The sequence below is a fragment of the Stenella coeruleoalba genome (genome assembly GCF_951394435.1).
Source record: "Stenella coeruleoalba genome assembly, chromosome: 4".
Taxonomy (NCBI): domain Eukaryota; kingdom Metazoa; phylum Chordata; class Mammalia; order Artiodactyla; family Delphinidae; genus Stenella; species Stenella coeruleoalba.
Window position 1 is genome coordinate 165,467 of NC_137149.1, and position 11,580 is coordinate 177,046.

The 11,580-nt window shown below is 63.6% G+C and overlaps 2 protein-coding genes across 2 annotated transcripts; one reads left to right on the top strand and one right to left on the bottom strand.

Moving 5' to 3' along the window:
• Positions 1-1,648: 1,648 nt before the first annotated feature.
• Positions 1,649-3,531, bottom strand: ATP5ME (ATP synthase membrane subunit e). Its single transcript, XM_079919853.1, has 4 exons — positions 3,153-3,531; positions 2,790-2,844; positions 2,258-2,356; positions 1,649-1,803 (listed from the first exon to the last, which is right to left on the bottom strand). The coding sequence occupies exons 1-4, from the start codon at positions 3,186-3,188 to the stop codon at positions 1,778-1,780; spliced, it is 216 nt and encodes a 71-aa protein (XP_079775979.1). The 5' UTR covers positions 3,189-3,531; the 3' UTR covers positions 1,649-1,777.
• Positions 3,532-7,503: 3,972 nt separating this feature from the next.
• MYL5 (myosin light chain 5) lies at positions 7,504-10,282 on the top strand (the record flags this gene model as incomplete). The annotated part of the gene is made up of 5 exons (XM_079919852.1): positions 7,504-7,567; positions 8,363-8,467; positions 8,873-8,951; positions 9,423-9,471; positions 9,836-10,282. 5 exons carry the CDS (start codon positions 7,504-7,506, stop codon positions 9,929-9,931), a joined length of 393 nt encoding a protein of 130 aa, XP_079775978.1. The 3' UTR covers positions 9,932-10,282.
• Between the last annotated feature and the right edge of the window lie 1,298 nt (positions 10,283-11,580).

Here is an 11,580-nt window from a genome sequence, read left to right on the forward strand (position 1 = left end):
ACTGAAGACCATTTTGGATATTTTCAATTTAAGGTTTGTGTGTTTACGAACCAAAGCCAACTATGAACGGTCTGAACAGTACAGCCTACCTTACACTCATCCACATTTTGGATGCACACTAATGCCACCAAGATCTTCAAAAAGGGTCTGTAAACTGTGTGTCTAAAAGCACCGGGTGAATATATTCACACTGCACGTGTATCTATGTATATATGGGTGGAGAAATAGATACACAGATGCCAATTCCCATCTGGTCTAGGAAAAAATACATGCACAAAAATTGAGAATAAAATCAAAAGAAAACACACTGCCCTTTTTTTACTTGGTGGAGGACGCTCATTTGTGACCAACCGCAAAATCCTGCCAGAAAGGTCCAGGCTGTGAGAACAGCAGTGATCAGACGTGAGCAATCTGTGCAAAAATAATCTGTAATGAACGCTGCCCGGGAGCTGCTCTGAACCGCGCTGACGGACCAGCGCCTGTGGTCTGCCCAAGTCCTCCTGCGCCACTGAGGTTTCCTTCATGGGAGCAACCACATGCCTCCAAGGACCTAATTAATGGTTCTGAGCCGGGAAGAAAAAGCGAGTCAGACCCAAATGGGACAATGCAAGACTCACGCTTGAAATGGGTCCTAAGTTACCTGATAGAAATTAAGGACCTTTATCTCATAACGTGAGCTCCAAAGCCAATGTTTCCAGATACCGGAAACTCTTCCTGGCTGCAGCCTTGGCCAGAACTGCAAGGCCAAATGAGTTGTTCTAAGGCCGGTTCAAGATGCTGCCCTCTGCCAGCACTCCCGGCGGGGGTGGGGGGTGGGGGGCGAAGGACACGCCCACAAAACCTTCAGCTCACAGTGGCACCTGGTGGTGACAAGGGCCTGCGACTGGGGGCTCCTCCAGGTTCCCAGGGGGACCCAGTGCCAGCTACCCACCAACCTCAGGATACCCCAGGGGGTGTGCACCACCACGCACTCCAGCCTCACCTTAACTGAAAACGGCTGTACGCTGCTTCTCACCTTCTCACGTTTGCAGATGAACTCATTTGACAAATAAACTGGGGCTCTAAGCATAGGCAATGTGCTCCTGGCACAAAACTGGGAACAGCGACTTGACACCAGGCCTGGGGGTGAAAGGCCACAGCCACCAGGGGTGGAGTCTGCCGTCTGCTCAGGCACAGGCCTAAGCCCCCTTCTGACACCAGGCCTGGGGGTGAAAGGCCACAGCCACCAGGGGTGGAGTCTGCCGTCTGCTCAGGCACAAAGGCCTGAGGCCCCTGAACACCTAGCTGCACCCCAGCCTGGTCCTCAGGAGGCCACATCCCCTCCCTGGGGTCAAGGGGAGAACGTGCAGGAGGGCGATGGAGATCCAGGTCCCAACCGTAGAGGCATCAGGCCATCTCCACCCCCACCATCTGCAAAGCCTGCCCCTCCCCTGCCCATCCAAGGGTCTGGGCCAGGCTCGGAGCGCAGAAGACGGAGCAGTGCTCGCAACGCCTGGCCAGCTGGGTCTCCGCTACAGATGCATCCTTTGGCCTCCGCCACAGATACCCCGGCACAGGCGACGGAGGTTCTGTGCATCCCGCCCGGTTTATGCACTGGTCACTGACTGGTTCTTCTGGAATCCCTCCCCACCCGCACCCCACATGACCTGAGAAGGTAGGAACACAACTGCTGAGTCTGAGTCCAGAAACCAAACAACCGGGGACAGTAAAGAGAAATCAGAGAATCACACAGTACAGCAGGCTTTATTCATCCACACTGCTCCGGGGAAAGGCGGGCTCACTTTAATATGCTGTCCTCTTGGGCTGAAAGATTGGAAGGAAAACAGACGCATCATTACACACTCGGGCCATCCAAAGGGCCCACTTTCGACGTTTGGTGTTAAACCACCCAGTATCTCACTCTGTGGTGGGCCTGGCTATGCTCTGCTGCCACTCCCACCCTGGGCCTTCCTTACCCCTGCCCGTCCTGACTGTAAGCTGCCGCCGCAGGCAGGGAGAGGTGAGCCTGGTTCCGGTCCTGGGGCCTCGCTGAGGGTGGCCGACAGTTCACGCCCAAGGCCTCACTAAAGGGAGTTAGCACCATGCACCCCCAACACCCACACCTGCTCTCCCTCCCACTCCCCCAGAAGAGGACCCAGGGGCCAGCAGGGACCAAGACAGCGGCCCTTCCCCTCCACTGTGGGGCTCATCTGGACCAGCAGCTGTTTCTGGAAATGCGGGTGGAGAACAAATCCATGAGGTTCGGCAACACGAGTACCTTCTGCCAGTTCTCTCTCAATGCGCCTCTGCTCATCCTGCTTCTTCTTCTCCTCAGCTGCTATCCTCCTCTCCTCCTCTGCCCGGGGTTTCAGGTAATCTGTTAAAGGAAAGAGAAAGGGAGGGATGATATCAGTGAACTTTTTCACCGACGCACTGAGTAAAAGGAATTCAGTGCACAAGCAAAGTCATCTTCAGGTGCACCGCGAACGCCAGAGGTACCTGTTTTACCTAGATATGCGTAAAGGCCTGACACTCCTCAACAGAGAGCCCCACCCGGAGGGCAGCTACAGGGTCCCCGCTGCCACCCCGGGCGTCTTGCCGCCCCTCACTCAGGTCTCTGTGCTGCAAGGGGCTGCCCGACCAAACTACACGCCTGCCGCGGCGACGCTCAAGGGTCCAGCCCGCTCGGGTTTCTGGGTCTGGCGCCTCCCGCCCTGCCCCCTCTCCTGCCCGGCACCCGGGACCCCGCACCGTCGTCGCCGTGAGCGCCCCGTGGGCTGGGACGGCTTTATACGCCCGTGGTCACTCACCGTAGCGCTTGGCTCCGTAAACCACGCCGAGGAACAAGGCGGAGTAACGGCCGAGCTGCGGGGAAAGGGCGGTCAGGACCGGCGGAGCGGAACCGGGGTCCGGGGGATTTCTCAGCCCGCGGGGGGTCCCGGGCGCGGGGGACGCGTGCGGGGAAGGGGGGGCTCGCACCCGCGGCGTCTGGGGCCGATGCGGGGGGCGGGGGAAAATCGCAGCCTCCGGGTCGGGGCGCGGGGCGGGGTGAGAGAGGGTTGGTTGTCCCGCCGAGCGGAGGCCGGGCCGGAGGTCTCGAGCTCCGCGGAGTCGCTCACGCGCGGGCCTACGCGGAGCCGAGCACCCGGCCGCGCCCGCGAAACCTGATTCACCTTGATGAGCGGAGAGACCTGCACTGGCGGCACCATCTTGCCCGTGACCTTCGCGCCGGAAGCACAACGCGGACCGAGGAGGACGCTCCAAGGACCCGGAAAACATTGGAGACGCAGACGCTCACCCGGCTGGGCGCATGCGCCGTCAGCAGCGAGAAGGCGCCGGAACCGTCCCCTGGCGGCAGGAGGGAGAACGGCGCGCGCACCCGTTCGCGGAGGGGTGACGTCACCAGGCGCGCGGCTCGCGACTGGCTCCGCATGCGCAGTGGCCCAGGCGGCACGTGCTGGTTCCCCAGAGCGGGTGCGACCCCTCCAGGCACTGACGTTTTCCGACCAGGTTGAGCACACATCGAGGCCCGCACAGCACAGGTACAAATATTTGAAAAGTATAAGTCCACATTACAAAGTGCGAAATAGAGTTCTCGCTATCCTCCTTCCCTGGGCTGTCCCGCCCCGCCCACTGCTGCAGTGCGGCCCCAGCCGAGGCTAGTCCAGGCCCGCAGCAGCCCCAGGCCAGCCCAGAGGACAGCCCAGGAAGGGGCTCGAGGCTCTGGGCAGGGAATCCGGGGTCCGGGTACAAAATGTAACCTGAGTGCAGGCTGGCTCCCAGCAGAGAGGGGTGGCCATGGCCGGCCCCTCTGGGCTCACAGACAGGCCAGGCCGACCATGTGGCCTCCGAGTCGCTTCCCAGGACCGCACTGCCTGGGGTGCCCCCTCCTGCCACCCCCACCCCCGGTCCCAGACCCAGCCCCCCGGCAGAGCTAGAGTTTCCTCACCCTAGGAGCCTCTCCAGCAGAAGGGGGCTCAGGTCTTCCTGAGAAGGCCACCCTAGCAGAACCTGCTCCCTGGGTCTCCCCGACTCCAGCCCTCAGGATCATGGAGCCCCAAGCTTCAAGGTTCACATCAGACAGGTCCTCGCTCACTTCTGCTGCCCTCTGTTGGGGAGGCAGGGGTTGCACTGGTGGGGTACTCTGGCCCCCTCAGAGGAGAAGACTGTCTCCCCCAGATCTGTGGTCAGCCCCAGCGAAGACACAGCTGACCAAGACCAGGTGTGCAAAGAGGCTGCCCAGAGATGGGCAGTGGTGGCCGGACAGCCTCCCAACTGAGCCTGCTGTGCTGACACACAGTTCCCATGGCAACGGGGCTTGGGGGTCTGGTGGGAGGACCACCCATGCCTTGGGCCCTGTGCTGCTCCAGGCATAAACTCCCGAGAACCAGGGCTCGGGGCTCACAAGCATCCCTGCTCCACTGCTAGGGGAGATCGCTTCCGATTCTAAAGAGAATAGGATGCAGGGACAAAAATTCCAGGGCACACAGAATGTGCTCGGTAAATCCGCCCCAAGGGGAAGCCCCTCGGCAGCCACCGGGGCCTGAGCAGACCCTGCTCCGCCTCCAGTTGCTGGGGAGTCCTGGCTCTGGGCCTTCCACTGGGAAGCTAGTAAATCACCTGTGCTGTTTCCTGGGCTGGGAGTGGGAACGCCAAGGCGGATCCTACAGGGCAGCTGGGCTCTTTTCTGAACCCTCTGAGGACTGCTGCCTGACACCCGTCCTCTGTGGCCTCTGCGGGGCCTGGGGTGGGGGGAGGGCCTCTTGACCCGCCCCCTCCCCACTCATTCCTTCCCAAGGAAGCTGTAGGCACACATTGACTCCACAAGGCACAAAGTAACCCTCCTCCACCGCCCACATGCTGTGTCAATGCTGAGCACCACCCCTCCACCTGCATCTTGCCCTGGAGCAGCCGGGCAGATGACCTCAGGTGGCAAATGTGTTTTCCCTTCCCTGGATTTTAAAATAAACCAGATTCCTCAGCAACTCCTTTTTCCAGAATCAAAAATAAATTTCTCTGGGGCTGAAGGTGGGGCCAGAGTGCTGGTGGGGGGACCACATACCAGTAGCTTCCACGGTGCCGGGGGGAGTGGCGGCCAGCGGAGGGCACGCACAGGCCCAGGAACACACGCTTACGGAAACCGCCCAGGGAAGACCCCTGAAGCCGGGGAGACCCACATTGGCCCAGAGTCCTTCCTGGGGACTGTGGGGTGGGGTCAGGGCGGGGGCGTCTAACCTGGCTCAGGACGCAGGGGCCGCCTGCTGACACTCCTGCACCTGTCAGGGCAGCTGTCCGTGCTGAGTCCCGATATTCTCCCAGGAGTCAGGCTCTGCGGCTATCTTTAGAGCTGTGCTCAGACAGGCCGGCCACAGGACACCTCCCCAGGGGCTCAGCTAGCCTCCTCCGGCCCTCCCCAAGCCTGGGCCTCCTGAGCACAGACCCCATGGGCCTACCCCTCTCTCGGTGTGCTGTTCCCCACTCCCGCAGCCCGGCCAAGGTCCGTCCCGGCGTCGCACCCAGACCCGCCTGGCTGGGAGTGATGGGGTCACCGCGCAGCCCAGGCCCAGGTGTCCCACATCGGTCACACGTTAGCCCTCCAGGGGTCCTCCAGACAGCCCCCAGGAGCCCCCAGGTCCCTCCAGGCGGGTCACGCATCCCCAGCCAGGTTCCTCAAATGGTGAGCTGGCCCTGGGATCGCGGACGGCAGCACCGCAGCAGCACCACGTGGCGGAGGGTGTGTGCCCCTCGCCTTCCAGCCGCAGCAGGTGCTGTGTGGCTCGGAGATGTGCCCCTGAGGACCCCCACCCAGTGACTGCAGCTCATCCCAACCCCACCCAGACCTGGCCCCGGAGGCTCAGAAAACTTGTTCTCCAGGTATGAAACCACCGTGGAATCCCATCTGCCCACTTCATCCGCCCACTGGCCTCCTCCTCCTGTTCGGCCTGCAGACCCACCACCCCCACCCCTTCCCGCCACTAACTCTGCACTTCCCCACCATCGAGGACCAGGGCATCTTCTCCCTGACTTTGTGGTGGCCCCCAACATCTGGTACCACCAACGGGCACCTGGGCCAGGTCCCCTCCCCAGACTCTGCCCCTGGGGCCATGCTGTAGCAGGAAGATCTGGCTGAGTGCTGGGCCCAGCCCAGCCCACATGGGCCATCCTCCATCCCAGAAATGTCATCCCCCTCTGAGGTCCAGGCAAGGAGCTCCCTGCCGTGGGGACAAGAGGGCTGGCCCCAGGGCTGGGGTCAGGGCCTGGGACGTCTCTGCCACCAAGGCGGGGAGGCAAGGGCAGACAGACATACTTGGGGAACGCTTGCTGACTGGCCACCAGGGTCATTCACAGTAACTGTGTGCAAGTCTGGGAAAGGTGCCCCTTCCTCTGGTTCCCGCAGTCCCCAGGCCCTTGACCCATGTGCAGGTCACCCCAGAGATGCACAGAACACAGACTGCAGGGTAGGGGGCAGGTGGGGAGGTGCCTGAAGGCCGGGGGCCTATTGGGCCAGCAGGATGGGGGCGTCTGACCCACTGCTGGCTGCCAAAGCTCACTGTGCAGTTGTCCAGTCCCCCGGGGAGCCCTGAGCCTGTCCTTGTAGGGAGTGGCAGCGGAGTCTGAGCTGTCCTGGGGGACTGGGTAAGAGCTTAAGACGGACGACCTCAGCAGGGAGGGCACAGACCATCGCATCAGGCAGACCCAGGCATGGTGAGTGTGCTGCGTGTACACACACGAGTGTGTCTGTACCTGATGTGCGTGTGGGACCGTGAGGATGGGTGTGTGTGTGTACGTGTCACATGCATGAGTGTGTTTTGCCTGATTACGTGTGCACACAAGTTGAGTTTGTGCACATGTGTGAGGGTCTGTGTGTGCTGGGGTTTGGGGGAGATCTGTGCCTTGTGAAAGCCCTGGTGACAGCCTGGGGCTGGAAGGTGGGGGTCCTGGCCTTCACCCTAGTGGGGTCCCCAGAACAAGCCCTTCCACCTTCTGGCCGCCGGCACGGCTCACTTGCTCCCTGTTCCTCCTGGCTGGACTGCAGACTGAGCAGGGCATAGTTCAGGGTGAACCCCGCACGGGTCCCTCTGACCATGCCAAGCACCTGCAGCTGCCCCAGCCCAGGGACACGGGCTTGGGGCCCCCTGGAGCCCCAAATGCCACGGTGCACCCGTCCTCTGCATTGAGTCTCCCCAAATGCCTGGCTGCCCCCAAGGAGACCCTCGGTCAGGCTGGGGGACCCTGAGCCTTGGTGTTCTCATCTCAGGCCAGCAGGAAGGCCAAGAAGAAGGAGGGGGGGGCCCTGCGGGCCCAGAGGGCGTCATCGAATGTCTTCTCCAACTTTGAGCAGACCCAAATCCAGGAGTTCAAGGAGGTGAGACCCTGCTCTTGTACCGGGAACCCCTCCACCCAGAAGCTCATACCTGAGGGGTCCCCTGGGAAGTGTAATGCAGGTGACAAGACCCTCGATCCAGAGCCAGGAAAGGGGGTGCAGCCCAGTGAACCTGGCCTCGGTTTCAGGCGTTCACACTCATGGACCAGAACCGAGACGGCTTCATTGACAAGGAGGACCTGAAGGACACCTACGCCTCCCTGGGTATGTGCCCCGGGGGCAGAACTCCAGCACAGCACCCCGACTCCCCCGCCCTCCGGCTCCAGTCCTAGAGCCTCGTTCCGCTCCTGGGCCTTAAAGCCTGACCTGACTTCCCGTGGGCTCTGGGGAGGAGGGGGCCTCTCCTGGGGAGAAATTCCCCTCTAGTTTGACCAGGGCGGGCAGAGGGCATCACGGGGTGGGTGGCACAACCCAAGCATGGGCATGCCAGAGCGGGAGATGGTAAAGAGCTCGAGGAAGGCGCTGCTGCCCCTGCGCGGGGCAGGCTGGCACTCCCACCCCCGGCACGGTCAGGAGGCCCAGGAGTGCAGCTGGGAGAGGACACAGAGACCCACCAGAGGCTCGTCCTTCGCAGGCGGCACAGCCCAGCCCGCGGCCCTGCCTCCCTCCCCACCTGGGGACGGCTGTCCTCAGCCTGAGGCGGCCCTGCCCTTGGAGCTGGGGGGGCAGGCTGGTTTCTACCTGGGGGGTGCCCCCTCACACCCAGGTAACAGATCACAGGCCTTCCGGCTTCTCTCCCCCACTCAGTCCACCTCCCAGGGCTGGGGTTTGGGGCTCTGCTGACCCTCAGAACCTGTATCCATCCACCACGCCTGGGCCAAGGGTGCCTGCACTGGCTCACCTCCCTCTCTCCGGTCGTCCCATCTTTGTTCTGGGGTTGCCTGGAGAATGATGGAGGGGGGTGGCCCCGTGGGGCACCTATTCGGACCACAAGGCAGCCAGGGCAGGCGACACTCCTGCCCTGTGACCCCCCCGCCCCACCCCTGACGTCTGCAACAGGCAAAACCAACGTCAAGGATGAGGAGCTGGACGCCATGCTCAGGGAGGCCTCGGGGCCCATCAACTTCACCATGTTCCTGAACATGTTTGGGGAGAAGCTGAGCGGTGAGTGGGCCAGCCCGCAGGTCTGCCAGCACAGCGTGTGCGCTTACGTGGTCCCAAGCGCTTGGAGAGCCACGCGCCTCACATAGAAACCCAAATCTGCAGGCCCCTTGAAAAGCCCCAGGACCTGGCATTCGGGACCCACATCTGTGGGGCCTGTCAGCCCCCCAGGGTGGGTGAGCTGACAGCCCAGACCTGACGCTTCGCCCACTGATGGGGGCCTCTGTCCCTCATTGAGAACTCGCCCAGCTCTGGGCCTAGCGGGACCCAAGGGACCCCGAGAACAGTACCGCTGGGGTGGGAGCTGAGGGTCTCCCAGGTGCTCAGAGTGGGAAGGCCATTCAGGGCACTGAGTGGGCGAGGGCGTGGACCCCAAGTTGCCCAGGACTCAAGGCCTCCTGTGGGCAGGCACGGATGCCGAGGAGACCATCCTCAACGCATTCAAGATGCTGGACCCCGACGGCAAAGGCAGCATCAACAAGGACTAGTGAGTGTGGCCGCAGGCGCCCGGGCGCCACCAGGGTAGGAGGGGTGCCAACCGCCCCACCCCGCTTTCAGGGTACCCGAGGGCCGGATCAGCCCTACCCACACGGGGCCAGTGGTCACTGCCATTCAGACCATCGCTGGGTCTTTAGCCCCTCTGGGGGCTACTTCAGCCAGGCACCGTGAACGGACCTATTCGGTGCGCCAGGCACTGGCCCCCAGGGGCGTGGGGGTCAGGGAAGGCTCCCTGTGGGCACCCCCCCACCCCACCCCAGTGCCCAGGACTCACCCGGAGCCAGGCTCCCAAGAGGCACCTGCCCTGTGAGCGGGTGGGATTGAAGGGGGGGCACACCCACCTCGGAGCAGCCCTGCCCCCCATGTGGACCCGTCACGGGGCTCCCCCGGGGCCACCCCTCCAGTCAGGGCCATGCCTGCTCCGGAGCAGCCTAATCTGGCCCCTCCCTCCTGTCCTCAGCATCCGGCGGCTGCTCGTGTCCCAGGCCGACAAGATGACGGCTGAGGAGGTCTGTCCCCTCACCCCACCCCCCCTCCAAGGCCCCCACCCCCACCCCACCCCCAAGGCCCTCTGTGAAGCCCAAGCATGGCTCTCGGGGCTCTGGGGGCTCAGGAGGGGGATGTGCCTCAGCCCCCAGAGGCTGCGGCCTTGGGGAGGGTGGGATGTCCGGTGTCCAGGAAGGGAGACACCCGCCCCGGCCCCAACCCTTGCTCTGCAGGGTCTCCCCCCACTTCCTTCCCCCCAAGCACAGAAACAAGACAGAGCCTGGAGTCCAGTTCCTGTGATTAATTCACCTGCTGGCTGCGGCCTCGGGGACCCTCCCACTCCCTCCCACCCCTGCCTGAGCCTCACGACCCCCACCAAACTCGCAGGTTGACCAGATGTTCCAGTTCTCCACCATCGACGCTGCAGGCAACTTGGACTACAAGGCATTGAGCTATGTGCTCACCCACGGGGAGGCGGAGTGAGGGCCACCCCTCCCCCACTGGGCCGCGGCCAGTTCAATAAACGCGAACCCACAAACCGGCCTGCAAGTGTCTCTTTCGGGGGGAGAAGTTGCCCCCCTGGGGGTGGGAGTGTCCGTGGGGGCAGAAGGGTCTTCAGGGGGTGGGAGCATCTGCGTGGGGCCCACCCTCTGCTTCCGGCCCAGCCGGGCCCCACCTGCTCTCCCCACCTGCGCTAGCGCCGGGCTGGGGGGCTGCTCATTCAGGGCTCAGCAGAGGTTGAGCATGGCTCTGGGATAGGCTCCTTCAAGGAAGGCCTTCCCCACACCTGTCCACTCCAGACTCAGCCATGCTGGGGCCCTCAGGATCCCCAGCCCACTCAGCGCCCCTCAGCCGTGCCCCCGGGCCAGGCCGGCCTGCCCTTACGCAGCCCCTGCCCCAGCCACCCTGGGTCTGGCCTGGCCGCTGGAGCGCCCCGCCTGATCAGCGGCCTCTTGCCTCCACAGCGGCAGCTCTCCTTGCTACAGCCACAGGGAGTCCCCTGGGCCGGCCTGCCTGTGTTTGAGGACCCCGGGCCCCCCGGATGCTGGTACCGTCCCGGCCTCAGGCGTGACTGGTGTAGCCGAGGGGACCAGGGCCTGCCTCTCCTGGCCGCCCCTTCACGGCCCCAGGCCCGCTTCTCATCACACCAGCTGCTCCCCGGCCTCTGGTCCGCTGCAGGGGCCCCATGACGTCTCAGAGGACTCCCAGGGGGAGGGAGGCGGAGCCAGGATCACCGGCTCCAGGAGGGGCTGCTGGGGCCCGTGGGGGTGGGGGGGCCGCGGCGGGGCCTCGGGGGTGGCCGCCGAGCTTGCCGGGCGCACCTCTTCCTGGACGGAGGGGCTGCGTCGGCCTCGGCCTGCAGGCACCGGTATGGGGTGTGCAGGAAGTGCACCCCAAAGCAGCTGAAAAGGACGCACAGGCTGGCCACCAGCAACGTGGACTCCGGGGGACCGTGGCCCAGCTCTGCCGAGGCTCCCCAAGTGCCAGAGTGCCCCCCCGGGTGCAGGGAACCCCGAACCCCACTAACCATGACCTCAGAGTGACCCCGAGGACAGATCCTGTCCCAGCCCCAAGGGGCCCCAAAGGTGGGTTCACAGTCATGAGCCCCGAGGTCACCGCACCGGGTCTGGGGACGAGGGCATGCAACCATCTCTCTGGTGGCGACCCCACTCCTGTCTCTCACACTCTCTGTCTCCGTCTTTGTCATTCTCACTGTCTGACTCTCCCTGTCTCTCTTTTATCTCATTTCAAAACCAGTCACATAGGGGTTAGAGGTTGAGCTCTCGTAAGGGCCTCAGGGCTGCTCCCACCAGGCTGAGCCTGAGGTTCGGCCTGTTGCCCTCTGACCCCACCCGACCCCCCCAACCCCCGCCGTGGGTGCCCTGCACCCACCCACCAAGGGCAGCGGAAGTCGCCAAGAGGCGCACGGAGGGGAGATTTCCAGGGCTAGGTGGCGGCCGACCTGCTGGTCTGCGCCCTCAGGGCCCCACAGGCTGCGGCCCTCACCCTTCAGGCCAGCGGGTCCTGGCCGTCCCGGCAGGTGGAGAAGGATAGCTCCACGCGGCGCACGGTCAAGGAGGCCAGCAGCGCCATGCTGAGCACACCCTCGGGCTGCCTGCACAGCCACGAGG

What these genes read in the sequence shown, in the direction of transcription:
- ATP5ME (XM_079919853.1), bottom strand. Translation starts at nt 3,188, where the DNA reads ATGGTGCCGCCAGTGCAGGTCTCTCCGCTCATCAAG. An exon ending in AGGTCTCTCCGCTCATCAAG is followed by an intron (nt 2,845 to 3,152) that starts GTGAATCAGGTT and finishes CTTTCCCCGCAG; the next exon opens with CTCGGCCGTTACTCCGCCTT. An exon ending in TTACGGAGCCAAGCGCTACG is followed by an intron (nt 2,357 to 2,789) that starts GTGAGTGACCAC and finishes TTCCTTTAACAG; the next exon opens with ATTACCTGAAACCCCGGGCA.